At 36.5% G+C, this 14,182-nt stretch overlaps 1 protein-coding gene across 1 annotated transcript; it reads left to right on the plus strand.

Annotated features, from left to right (window-relative positions):
* The first annotated feature begins 3,270 nt into the window (after nt 1-3,270).
* LOC125868523 (glycerophosphocholine acyltransferase 1-like) lies at nt 3,271-5,035 on the plus strand. The gene is made up of 4 exons (XM_049549149.1): nt 3,271-3,360; nt 3,434-3,526; nt 4,374-4,611; nt 4,717-5,035. Exons 1-4 carry the CDS (start codon nt 3,324-3,326, stop codon nt 5,033-5,035), a joined length of 687 nt encoding a protein of 228 aa, XP_049405106.1. The 5' UTR covers nt 3,271-3,323.
* The last annotated feature ends 9,147 nt before the right edge of the window (nt 5,036-14,182 follow it).

The raw sequence follows: 14,182 nt of genomic DNA on the forward strand, positions 1-14,182 counted from the left end.
GATGTAAAATGATCCTTAAAGTATTTGGAAGCTAATGGTGAAAACCAATTTGAAAACGGAGTTGAAATCAATTCACAAACTCAATTTGAAGGAAAATCCACGTTCTTGAAGAAGCCTAAAATATTCGGATCCGAAACCCCGACTCGAAAATGAAATATCTCTTGAAAAACATCTTACCCATGCTTAGATAAGTTCAAATATGAAATTTCATCAAAAACGGAGTTAAGATCGACCTTGAAATTCTCAATTTATCAAACTTTAACTTTACCGGGAAAGTCCAAATTGTACGCGGTTAATATGATGAAAATAATCGATGAATCAATAATTTTATGTTAAAATCAGTTTACCCATAACATAAGGATCGTAAATATACCTTTTTCATCCAAAAGGGAGTCCAAATCGATAAAACCCCAATTTTTCCCAAGAGGTTTACGGATAGGGAAAAAAACCAGATAAAGAAATTATGAGAAAATGTCGAATTGAAGATTGAATACTAACCTTCATATTAATTCAAGAAGAAAACCGTAAGAATCACTCCATTCCGATCTCTAGAACTTCCGATATGCTCAAAATACCAAATGAACACAGTCTGAGACTTTTATAACACTACATGGCTGTTATGCACCAGAAAAACAGCAGTTAATCTTTCACTAAAAAGGCCGTAATTTCCTCATACGATAGTGAAATGACCCAATTCTTTTTTGTAAATGTCTTAAATAATGATACGGACCTGCTCGTTCAATCGGAGCTCAATTTCATGCTCGTTTGCCCAGTCAAATATCATTTCTACTCGGTAAATAATTATTTCTTATTTGCGATAAAAGTCCAATCTCGGGTTAGCGAAAATGCACCAAAATTTGCAGATAAGTCCTATAATTCATGCTCAAAATTTCAGAATCTTCGGAATAATTTTTCAACCTTTAAAACTAATAATGTACCCTTTAGTTGCCACAATTTGCTGAAATAGTGTCAAAGCATCCAAGAAGCTTAAAAGCTCACCCAAAACACATTTGGCACTTCCCGAACACAAACCAAATATGCTACTAGCTTGAAAATGACATTTCGGACTCAATGAAATCGTCGGAATTTAAATTCGAGGTCTCCTTGACCCGGTATCCGATAAGGCGTCAAGAAACTAACTTTAGGCTCAAAAACTCGAAAAGTACTCGGGGCCTCTAAAAATTCAACCAAGACTCATTCTAGACTTAGAATCACCCCCTGAATCCAACGGTGCCCTCGGAATTCCATTTCGAGCACCGAAACCTCATTTGTTGACCAAAGTCAATTCTTGATCAATTTCATAATTTTTGCAACTTAGGACCTCAAATCTTCGTTTTAACTCCAAATTCGGCTCTGTAAATTCTCATAGACCCGTTTTGACATTCTAAAACTGCTGGAATCGACGGAAATCTGATTCGAGTCTCGAAACTTCAAATGACTCGAAGTAGCACTTTTAACCAAATTTTAACTCTTAAAAACTCAACTTTCCAAAAACTCAACTTTTCATCAATTTTCCTTCAAACCAACTTCGAAAATACAACAATTAGGACTCGGGGCAACTATCGGGAGGTGTAAAACGGTTATTTTAAGAAAATTTCCAAAAATGACCTTTAGGGTCATTACAAAAGTAGGTATGGGTCTTTTGTACAAAATATGACAAGTGTATGTGGTAGATAGTGTACATTATTAATATGTGCAAATAAGTCATAAAGAGGATAGCGGTAGACAAAACAAGAACTATTCATGAATAGTAGTAAATAGTAATGGACATGTGTAAAAAATGTGTTAGGATAAGTATTTAGAATAGTAAATTTGTATGTCTATATATAGATTTAGTAGTAAACATTATAAAGACGGGAAAGGCCTAACTTAATAAACTTTCTTTCAAAACACTCTCTCAACTAAAAATTTAGTATTTAGATAAATGGAACAACAATCTGAAATCCAATCAGATATTTCAGATAACATGGCTAAGCAAGAAGCAAAGGTATATTGTTCAAAAAATATGCGGAACTAATTTCATATATTCCTGAATATCATATATATGATTGAATAAATTTATGTTAGTTATTATGTATTAGAATTATTTGAATCATGATTTCTAGTTTATTAGCACACTGGAAACAGGGAGAAAACTTCTATACTATGCCATCCTAATGTTGAAACCGGTAGGCGAAGAAAGCCGTTTAGGGGAGTAAACAAAGTTGAGGCGCTGATAAGAAGGAAGTATCCGCTAAAGTACGATGCTAGTAGTGACAGGAAAACATGATAAAGATAATCTAGTTCATAATGATCTAATATGAATTTAATCAATTATGAATATGATAGGAAGGAATAATTTGAAATAAAAAACCTGCATAATAAAGAACATGACTACATACATGCATGATGAAATGATAAAAAACTACGAAACTTTAATCTTATATATACTTAAAAGTATAAAAATAATCGAATTAAGAAGAATAATATGGGAAAAAATATTTAATGATTACGAATCAGAAGATATATTAAATCAAGAATGGTATGAAATAGACCTACATGATTTAGACTTCGAAAGAATAGAATGGTATGATTTAGAAATAAATTCAGATTAAAATGAACTACAAATATTTACAATATTGAATAAATTCAATGGAAGATATAAAACTACTAGAACAATTAATGGAGAAAAATTTATATATGTACCAAAGAACCGAAGATATGTTATATCTAGAATATATCATAAATAATATTAAAGAAATATTCAGATTAAAATAACTATCGAAAGAATATTACAATAAATATTATTACATATTACTATGAATTTAGCACTACCAAAAAATAATATTAAAGAGATATCAAGATTAAGACACTTAATAAAAAGATATTATAATAAAATCTTAAAAATAAGTTACTCACCTACCACACTACCATCTACCACACTACCACTTCTATGAATTTCTCGGTTATCAATTCCGCACCGAAAAATGGTATGACAAGTATTGTTGGACGGAGGGAGTATTTATTAAACACATATCTCAAATTAGATTGGAAAAAACATAATGGTTGGTTCCAAGTTCCAACAGGAGAGAGGACAATATTAATTGTGCCCAGCGCTAGAGCATCATATTGATTTGCTTCCACATTTTGAATTTGCTTTTGTTGTTGCTCAACTTTATATTGAGGTCCGCTCAATTATTTGATCTCCACTCCTGACTACCATAACTGAGCTAATTGAAAATTACTGGAAATGACTATTTTGTTTTATTTTTTCTTCTTGTTTTGTAGGACTTGTTATTATGCAAACACAATTTTCATAATCATGCTTCTGGGTTTTCCTACTAATGAGAGGTTTTCATGGTTGGTTTCTCGTTTGCAGAGGTATGTTTCTATTAACACTAACGTCACTTTGGAAGTTTTAGTTCTCTTTAAGGAAAATTAAATACAACTGCAGGGTCCGCTAGCTGGGCATTGATCGTTTGGCGCTGTAGCGTAGTTTTTAGTTCAGTTGATAAAACTGTCAGTGTCTTCATACATCTTTTACCTGGTAAGTGGGATTCCTGCTCTACAAATTTAGCCTCTTTACTACACAAGTCAATGTATGGTTATATGCTCCAAAATAAAATTCTTAATGTTAAAACAGAGTGCCTTGTTTTGAAAGAAACATTCTTGACTACAATTCATTCAGTTTTTTTATATTGTTGTTTGCATGTCCCTCAAAAAATCACATGGCTGTGGTTTGAGATGAGCAATATAATATGAGTCGAATGTAGCTCGTTTTGTGTTGGACTGTCCATTTTGGGATTTTGTTTCTCTCATTCTTAGTCTCGGGAGTATAATCTTGGCGATACTAAAACTGTTTTTTTTGTCAAAGCTAAGATTGCTTCTGGAGGAGTATCAGGAAAATGGTGTATAAGGTCCGAATAAATTAACTTCTTCTAGAATGCATATTAAATTCACCCCTACTCATGTCTTGGTTATCCTCATTTCATCTCGAAGTTTGTGTTTTAAAGCCAGAGATAAAGAGATCCTATTTATACATATTTGTTTGTTCTGTGGCTGCTACTACATATTATGTAGAATGCTCACACTCTAGATCTTCATTACTTGTTGAAGTCCGTCAATTGCATTGAAGTAGCTAGGGAACTTAATTTGACATTGTGTTTGAGGTAGGCTCTCTTGGTGAGCACCCGTTCCCTCTGTATAACTACGAGAAAGGTTCAAACCCCGTAGGTAGCATCCTCTTCTACGAGGTGTTCCCATCTCCCTTCTCTATGTAATAACTGTGAAACAAAATACAAATTTTGACTTTGGGATTTGGTAGATTTTTTTGAGATGTATATAGCTATGGGCTATAGAGTTGTACCTACCGAGAATATACTTGTGATTATCAGGGTTGGTTTTCTTCACAATACGGTGGTGGGATCCTGTGTTTTTTGGATCTATGCATCCAGAAGGGACTCCAGAAAGAGCATCATGGCCTTATGTAGAAAACCAATCGTACCTTTGGAAATGGTTGTGTTTTGTTCCATTAGCTGCTTACTTTTTCTGGCAAGTTCTCTATTGTCTCATTGTAGAGGTCCTACGTCGACAGAGACTCTTGCGAGACCCTGAAGTTATGACTTCTTACAGGTAATTAATTATTTTTGTCAACGTACCTCTTTGTTTTCTTCATCCTTGTCACAGTGGGTGGATTCAGAATTCTTCATCCATTTTGGGAACTTGTTATATTGACAGGGAGCTCTCCAAGAAAGCGAAGAAAGCGAACAACATGTGGTGGTGTTTAAGTGGTTTGCTTGGTGATCAGAATCGGTTGCTTATGTTTATTCTCCTCCAGGCTATATTTACCGTGGCAACTACCCCACTCACCGTGCCCATATTTCTATCATATAAGTTGCATGTGGTGTACCAAAAACTTAAGGTCTCAGCATCTGTATGGAACGGTGGAAATTTTCTATTAGAAGTGATGCCAAGACAGGTGATTCTCAAGGAGAAGAAGAAATCCGAGACTCGTGATATTAGAGTAGTAACAGTCTCTGAGTTGGATGTTTCATAATTAGGCTCAACGTTAGTTGTTATTTGTCTCTATTGCAACTCTTTATAAGTTAATGGATTTAGTGGAAGCATATATGAGCCAACATTTTTCAGATTAGTCACCACATCAGAATGTGTAACCATTTTTTTTCTACATGAAAAAGGAGAATATAAATTAGTATATCCCATGATACATAATGTTTTGTGTTGGTGGTGTTCACATTTTTTTCATTGCTAGACATGTTCTGTCGTTCTAAATTCAACTTAAGGTTGTGCCGGGACTACAGACGGTCATCGCTCAGCTTCTACCATTGTTAGGGGATATGCAACACAAACTAATGGGGCCAGAGTGTAGCCTGCCATTGCAGCTCCCCAGGTAGAGGTACTACCAGCACTTGTAGCTGCCTAGCGTGTAGAAGTTGAGGCCGCCATGTCATTGGAAGAGTAGAAGATGTTAGGCCGATTTTTGTTATTACCTCGTCGGAGGTTTGTAGGGGCTACAAGAAAGGATGCTCATGAGTTCTTGAACAATTTTCGTGAGTGATTAAACACACTAACCTGGTAAATCCAGATGGGTGGACTACACAGCTTATCAACTAGATAGATCTGGCAGGCAAATGGGTGGATTGCACGGCATATCAATTAGATGGATCTGGTAGGCAATGGTGACGTTCATACATAGAGTGTAGACTTGCTAGACACATCCCCCGACTTGGATGCAATTTTTTGAGGCCTTCTTGGCCATGATCGCACCCCGCATTAATATGGATAGACTAAGGGATCGTATCTTTAGGTTGGAGCAGGGCTGAATAAAAGACTCATTGAGCATGAGCTCTCCAGGCACGCTATTATGATTCTTCCCACTAAGAAGGAGAGAGTCTATTGTTTTATCCAAGGGTTGAGACTCTCACTACGGATTTCTACAGAGTGCTTAGCATCAGCGGGTAGGTCCTTTGTCAATGTAGTTGACCATGCCTGGACTATAGAGGAGCTCCATCGTGAGGCCTATGGGGGAATCAATAAGAAGACTGGCTTTTAAGGTAGCTATAGTAGGTCCCGATCCCTTGATAGGGGATTTTCAAGTAGAGGTCAACTTTCTTATCAGCCCAAGGGCAATTAAGCTGACCAGTTCAGGCGTCACTCCAAACTTTGTGTCGTGGAGGACATGATGGATCTGATAGTCTTCCTTCCATACCTTGGGGTGATAAAGGTTTCTTTGATTGTAGCAAGGTTGGCCACTATGTTAGATATAGCCCCCAGTGCAGGGCTGAGGTTCCCCATGTAGACGCGGTGCTTAGGCTCATAGGGGTTGTCACGTAGGTGCTTTTAGCTTCTTTTTAAAAAAAAATCATTTTAGCTTAAAATATGTAATGCTTCTCATAGTCATTTGCTTTCTTTTGTGTGCTTTTATTGTTCTTCCTCTTCCTGAAGCTTACGTGTAGTATTTACGGTGTGCTGGGATGGGTGACACATTTTCCAAGGTGGTTGAGAGTAAATTATGTGTGTCTTCACCCTTTTTTGAGAGTTTCAAGTGAAAGAGTGATATGTTGTATGAGATTTCTGTTAGTCCGGAAGATCCATTTTGGGCTAGTAGCAAGGTCAGTTTGGGTCTTGAGGTCTTTGGCGTGAGTTTGAGCCATTAGGAAAGAAGTTTTGGAAACTATGGCTAAGGGTTAGCTTCGGTCCACATTCTTGAAAATGTGTTTTTAGATGAGGATTCCATTATCGTGGTTAGCTCTAGACTAGGACGACCTTTGGTTCAGATCCCAAGGTAATCAGAATGATTTTGTCGCATTTGCATTTTGTTGTTTTACTTACCTTTGTGTAAACACGACTTGAGCAAACATTACATCAAGACACCCTCGGTTGGTGGTTTTGTCAATTCTATTGAGTGCACAAATATCGATTTTGGTGGCGTAGTATAGTTCACTTGCGTTCACAAGGTTTGAAAAGAATCATGGGACCTCGTCGGGGATTTTTCAAAAAATAAAGTGAGCTTATGCAACTGGTGCTGGGCATTTTCTCATCATGACCACGAGATAGAACCACGGGATTGCAAAGATCAACTTGCATGATCGGCGTGACCATGAACTTTGACCCACACGATTGGGAGGGGTGGTCAATGGACCCGACCCCCTTTAGTGAATTGTGATCACAACCCGTGTTCCTTTGATCGCGATGAACACTTGAGTTCAGTTATATTAGTGATCATGAATTTCAGCATGCATATTTCAAAATAACCATTTCCTTGTGGTGATTTAGAGCTAATTTCATGTAGGTACGTGGAAATTGTTGTTTGAGTGTGTGGGGGATATAGTGTGGGTCGTTAATATTCCGTTTAACTTACATGTTCCGTTTGATTATCCTCTTGAATTGTCTTTTTGATATTTTTTGGGCTATGTTATGATGGGACTTATTTAGGATTGTCCGGTGCTTCGATAGTGCCCATTTTGAAACACAAGTTTATTAAGCCAATTGGGACCTTTTGACGAAGTAAATTTGTGATTCCACACACTGGTCCCATGATCATAGTTCGACCTGATTTTCCATTCCAAAACTTTTTATTACAATTTGGATATCGTTTAGCTTTTTTGACATTCTCATCGCTAATTTGATAGTGTGGCATCATTTGGAGGCCCATCAGGGGATAGGTCTTAGTTTCTCCTCTTTAGACTTGTCTTAGTTATATTGTATATATATTGAGTAGTATTAATCGTTAGGACGACTTAATGATAAGACTTTAGGGTTGCATGACCCTTAGGGGTCGTTTGGTGTGAGGGATAAAAATAAATAGTGATGGGATTAATTTTTTGTATCTTGTTTGCTTGCCATGTTTGGGATAACTTATCCCACCATTTATATCATAGTGATGTGATAAGTTATCCCATATACATGGTGAGATAAGTTATCCCAGACTAGCTAACCCCAGGATAACTAATCTTGGGATAACTTGTTCCCAACCAAACGACCCCTAGAGTATATTTATGGCCATTTTCAATTTATTTAACATAATGTTTAGTCGATAAACCTTAGTTAAGGTTGATCCTTATCTTTGGTTGTTGTTATAGCATCCTTAAAATTCTTCGCGGTGGCATGAAACATACATTTTTGTGCATCGTATTGGTTTGGTTGCTCGTGTGCCCCTTTTTGTCATTTTCAAGCCTTTGTCGCTTATTTAATGTATTTTTGGGCCTAAGGACTTAGACTTGGATTGGCTCGAGTACCAATTTAGTACGAATGTATTGTGATGGGGTTTACCCAATTATTTATGTGGTGTGATTTCTTTAAAAATGGTTTGACATTTTTTTTAGTGTAAAACCATGCTCATGACATTTGCATTTGGCATGTATGTATCTTGAAACGAGGGAAAGATGTATTTGAGACGATAACACTCAAATTATTCGTAAAACAATTAAACAAGTAGGCAATCGTTAGCAAATAATAACTCGACGTATAAGGTCGGAGTTGAATTCCACAAGAAATAATTTATCGGCAAAAGAAAAGATAATGAATTACAAGCTACTAGTTTGAATCCAAACGAGAAATACAATAATTATAATATGAGGATGGTTCGAGTAACAAGAACGATAGGGGCTAAAGCTTTTTCAAGAAAGATATCAAAGGGAATGGGAAGCTAATTGACATTCAAACGACCTATTAAAACTCAATCCCATGCAAACTCATTCATGGGTAAAATCATATATGCATTGGAATCACAATTATCCACCTATTTCTTTCGAACATAGGCAAATATATATCAACTAGTTCTATCAAACCTAGGGAAGTAGTAAACAATCAATTCAGTTATATGCATTGCAAGGAATCACTATTTCTAGATATCATCCTATATATGAGTTATTACACCTCAAAAATTGCGCTAATCAACTTTAGCCAACTTCAATTGATTCTTTCAAACTCAATCAAAGTAAATGAGCAAGTCTAAGGAGTTATCAATTCCATTAGGAAAGCAATTTAAGTAAAAATGGGATTTTAGGATCAAAATAGTGAATTTCCAGTTCTGCCCAGCCGCCTGACATTTGTTCTTCACGTTCACGATATCTATCCCACGTGATCACGACGTGTAGAAATTCTGAATCACATGATCATGATCTCTGACCACGCGATTGAAAGGTCTCCAATTTCTGTTGACCGCAATCACTACCCTTTGATCACACGATCATGATGACTAAGCACCTGCCAGTTCAAATTTAGCTTTTTGTCCTCTTTTTGCTTCAATTTCACTTGGTTTCTTTAAATATCTTTTAAATCCACTCTTCACTTCACTTTCCTCCAAATATGAAGAAAACCACATTAAAATCAATAATTCTCATCCTAACAAGATAAAATATAAGCTTATAGACAATATAAGTTGGCAAAAATACCCATTTATCACACCCCAAACTTAAATTATTGCTTTTCCTCAAGTAACCTAGAATCACAACATCAAGAACCTATTTAATTCAAGCACGCCAATTATCCCTTAGCCATAAAAAAAGATGACTTCAGTTTGTACTAACAAATAGTTGCCAAATGCAATACTTCCACAAATAATTCCCCTCATTTTCACATTACATCTTCAAGAATCAAGAATAATTAAGTGACAACAACTCAAACTCAAGAAGTGACTCAAACTTATTAGCTCCTTCACATGCTCATTTGACTTAATTAGGATTTTTTAAATCACCACTTTCTCAATTTACATGTTCTCACAAGAAGTAAAATATCTAAAAACACTCATCAGGTATTTACAAGACAAGGGACAAATGCATAAATACTCACAAAGAACATCTTATGCACATAAATACCTCACTATAGACTTACCCTTATTTTCAATCATCATTGACTCTATATCATTCGGTCTGAGATCACAAAGGACTTTGTCAAGCTTGTAATATAGGCTTAGGGAAAGTTAGGATATCATTTGGATAAAAGTGACTACACCTTCCTTGAACACTACACACGATAATTCTTTCATTCTTCAATTTCACCGTCCTTAAGATGATCTACATGAAACAGTTTTCTCTTATTATCTTTCCATCCTTCTTTTTCAAGATTTTCTTTATCTAACACTTTTTCCTCCATTCATTGGTTCTTTATTTTATATCGCTCAAAATGAAGCCCTCGAGTAATAAACATCTTCCTTATGAGTTTTCACCAGCACCCCCAAACATAGGATTTTAGCCTCAACTTTCAAATTTCAAGTTCAAAGAGGGAAGGGTTCAGAAGATGATTACTTCTTCAAAATGGGAAAGGTGTCACGACACAGGGGTACCCCCTAGATGTAACATGACATATAGAACCCCGAAGGACTCCATACAAGCCACTTAGCTCTCATAACATAAGAAATAGAACAATAAGAGTAAAACAATAGTCCAACTCCAAAACATTTTATAAAGGAAAAGCGGAAGTCTAATACACTTGTCTTATCATAGCCATCTAATACAATCGAATGAAATTGGGCCTAGCCCATACATCATGTCCAAAAGAGAAATACATGAAAGAAAGTGAAACAATAAAACTCCATCCTTGACGCACGAGGGCTCACCAAAGCTCGGAAATCTCGAACTCAACCACTAGCCACAAAATTTCGGACCCTACATATGGTGAAATGTAGGCTAGAGTATGCATTAGTACAAAACAATGTACCAAGTATGATAGCAATGCATAAAACATTTAAATCATGCGAAAAAGGACATTTCATTTCATGACATGCAATTGAGCAAGCTAACACATGATATAAGAGAGTGAGAAAACATAAGTCATATAACCATCGTCAATGCAAGCTAACATCATCGTTAAAACCTTTGAACTCATATGCGATACTTCTTGAAGTAACCTTAGTTCATTATTAATGTGGGGAATTATCCTTAACTGACATAGAGACCATGTGAGCTATAACATGATCCCCTGGTGTCTCCCACACCGAAAAGGGTTGCCCTACTTGCCAAGCTACAACCATGACCTTCTAGATTAAGTTCGTTGATTACTGTTTCAAGCACACCTCATCCAATTCTAGGTGCAAACGATCGTTAAGCAGTATAAAACCCAATGAAGAGTTGGGGTCGAATTCTACAGGGAGCTATACGTGTTCAAATTCAAATAGGTAGTACAAATGTGGTCTAATCAGCTATAAGAATAGAAATTATCGAAAAAGTCATGCAAACAAGTATATAGGGGGTGACACAAATGTCATATGGGGGGTTGTTTGCACTTAGCAGCTTGGACGCAATTAAATAACAATGAAGCAACAATATAAAGAGGAATTCTTGAGATGTGATCGATTATAGGCACATTTCGCTATATGGGTAATTGAAACTACCAATAAATAACTAAGTATCAGTGGGTAGGCTAGACTATGAGTGAAATAGCTTTCTCTCGAACAACTATCCTGATTCAAGTGATTTCTCTCGAACATCAACAAGCATAACAATTAAGAACAACCCACACCTTAATTTATCCACTCTCTCGAGCTAGATGGGTAGGATTGAGTTTAGGATTCACTCTCTCGAGCTGAACCAGATCAACCCATTACCCACAACAATTAATCAAAAGCATTGGTTCCAAAACCTGTCTCTCAAGCAAGCTAAGAACACAAAATTAGAACTACATTAGCAACACCAATTCATATATTAAAACACAGCTAATGATTAAACCCACTTCAATATATCATTTAAATTAGTAATGATGAATACCCATAGGCTAAGAATACCCATAAGCTAATTCAACCCATAATCACTTAATCACACCCTAAGAATTGGGGTGTTAGTCACACATAATAAAAATAGAGAAACATTTACCAAATGCATTAGCCATGGTATGGGTAAGAGTCTCCAAGCCTTTACAATGATTTCGAAGAATGAAATTCAAAAACCCACTTTCCAAATCCTCCAAAATCGAACGGTTCAAACTCAAAAGTCCAGAGAAAACTCTAAGTCTAGAATGGGAACTGTAATATCTGGGAGAGGACTCCTCAAAATTACATTTAAAATCCAATTTATAGTTTCGCAAAATTAAGCCTGGAAGTCCACTCATCGGATTAAGTCGCACCTCACCGAACTAATCGACGATCCATCGAGTGTTCTATTCCATTGACATTTTGCATTGGGCTTCAGCATCTCAGGTCCTGTAACTTTGGGCGATTCAATTTGATGTTGCGGAACCGATCGTCGATTCGCCGACTGCCCATATCTATCGCTGATTTGGTTTCTTCTCTCAGGGCTGGCAAACTGGAACTTTGGGCGGTCTGAAGAGCCACTCGGCGGTTCGTCGAGTGGTCTTGGCGATCACCAGGATTGCTTGTCTCCACTTCTTCAACTTGTTTTGTTCCTTTTTGCTTGTTAGTGTCCTTGCTTTGCTCCTTAGTCCACATGCCTGAAAATTAAGGCTTTAACATCAGTTTCTAGCACAAATTAGGCATTTGAGGACACTAAAACTATCAAAACAAAGCTCTAAATGAGTCCAAATCTTGGACTCATCAACACCCCCAACTTAAACTTTTGCTTGTCCTCAAGTAAAACTCAAGATCAACAATTCAATAAGGATGCCTACAAATAGTGTTGCGTAAGACTCAACATAAATGCACACAACAAGGTTCAAATTACTAATACAATGATCAATTGTACACTCAAAGATTCAAATTGTGACACCATTATCAAAGATGCTCAAGTTCACAATACTTTCTTCAAATGCAAGTTCAAGCTCAACAAAGATGATTCCATATTCACAATAAATTTCTCAACAATTTAAAGTCCAGAATCACATACAGCTCTCACACTCACAAAGATGAACACATACATGACTTCACCCATAGGTTTGCCCTTATTTTCCAATCAACATTCCTTTCAGCTCACTCAAGATCACAAATGTCTTTACAAGGCTTGTAACGGGGCTGAGTGTAAAGGTATGGTCATTTAGGCTTAGTGGCTTCTATTTTCATGAAGTATTGTCTGAACATCACTTTCCTCCTTTTCTTAATCATTTCAAACATGCTCATAATCCACCCCATTATTCAACTTTATATGAGCCACCGAATATCCCTTTTATTTTGCAATTTTCACTACTTTATTTTGATTCTTATCGTGAACAACGACACTATCCTACGGTATGAGTGTCTACAATCGTCGATAATATAGTAACCCAACCAAGGGTTGGGGTCGTGTCCCAAAGGAGCTATTTTGAGAATTAATAACCAATTAGAATTTCATTCAAGTTAGTCGTAGTTAAAGAAATTTGCGATAAAAGACATTCTAAATGAAAGGGGGTGACACAAAAGTGTCAAATATCAAAGGGGATTTTGTAACATGTACTAAAACAATAAAATAAACAAGAAAATCAAGTATGGGGAAAGGTTCTTGGGATGTGACCGCAATACAAGTTGAGATAAATTGTTGGGTACATGCTTTCGGTAGGACATTTGCAAAATAATAGTGATTACGCTAAGATTTAAATGGAAATAAGTTCCCTCTCGGGCAACTTACCCCGTTTCAAATGCATTCCTCTCGGACACCCATTTAACGCATGAAGACCAGCCTACGCCTTACCCCACTCACTCTCTCGAGCTGAGTGTTAGGATATGGGACTAGGGCTCACCCTCTCAGGTTGAACCTTATGTCGACCCACTCCTTAGGCCATTAGTCTAGTGGTTTTGGTTTCGCGACCTCCCTCTCGGGCAAGCCAAAAACACATGGGTGATTTTGTATTTGTAACTACATACCCTTTAGATTAAACCACAACCACTAGGTGAAATCACCATTAAAATACATCTAACCTATCAGCAAGCAAGACCCAACAAGAATATCAACCCATATTGGCTACATCACACCCCAAGAATAGGGGTTTTTAGCCACACATCAAGAAATAAGAAATTATACCTAACATGATAATGAAATCAACTGGGCATAAGAAATTAAACATTAAATTAAGCAAGGGAAAATGAATAGAGAAGACCCACTTCCAAACTTGAGGAAGAAGACCTCCTTCCTTCAAGTCTCCACAAAACCCTCTCCAAAGTTGAGAGAAAAATATCAGCTAGAATATGTTCTAAAGTGAAAATAATAATAATAATTGTTTCACTCCAAAAAATCTCTTAAGACTACAATTCTAAATAGTATTTATAGTTTTCACAGATTGTGCTGCGGAGGATTGTTTGACGACATTAGTCGAGATCACC

This window comes from Solanum stenotomum, chromosome 6 (genome assembly GCF_019186545.1).
Source record: "Solanum stenotomum isolate F172 chromosome 6, ASM1918654v1, whole genome shotgun sequence".
Classification (NCBI taxonomy): Eukaryota; Viridiplantae; Streptophyta; class Magnoliopsida; order Solanales; family Solanaceae; genus Solanum; species Solanum stenotomum.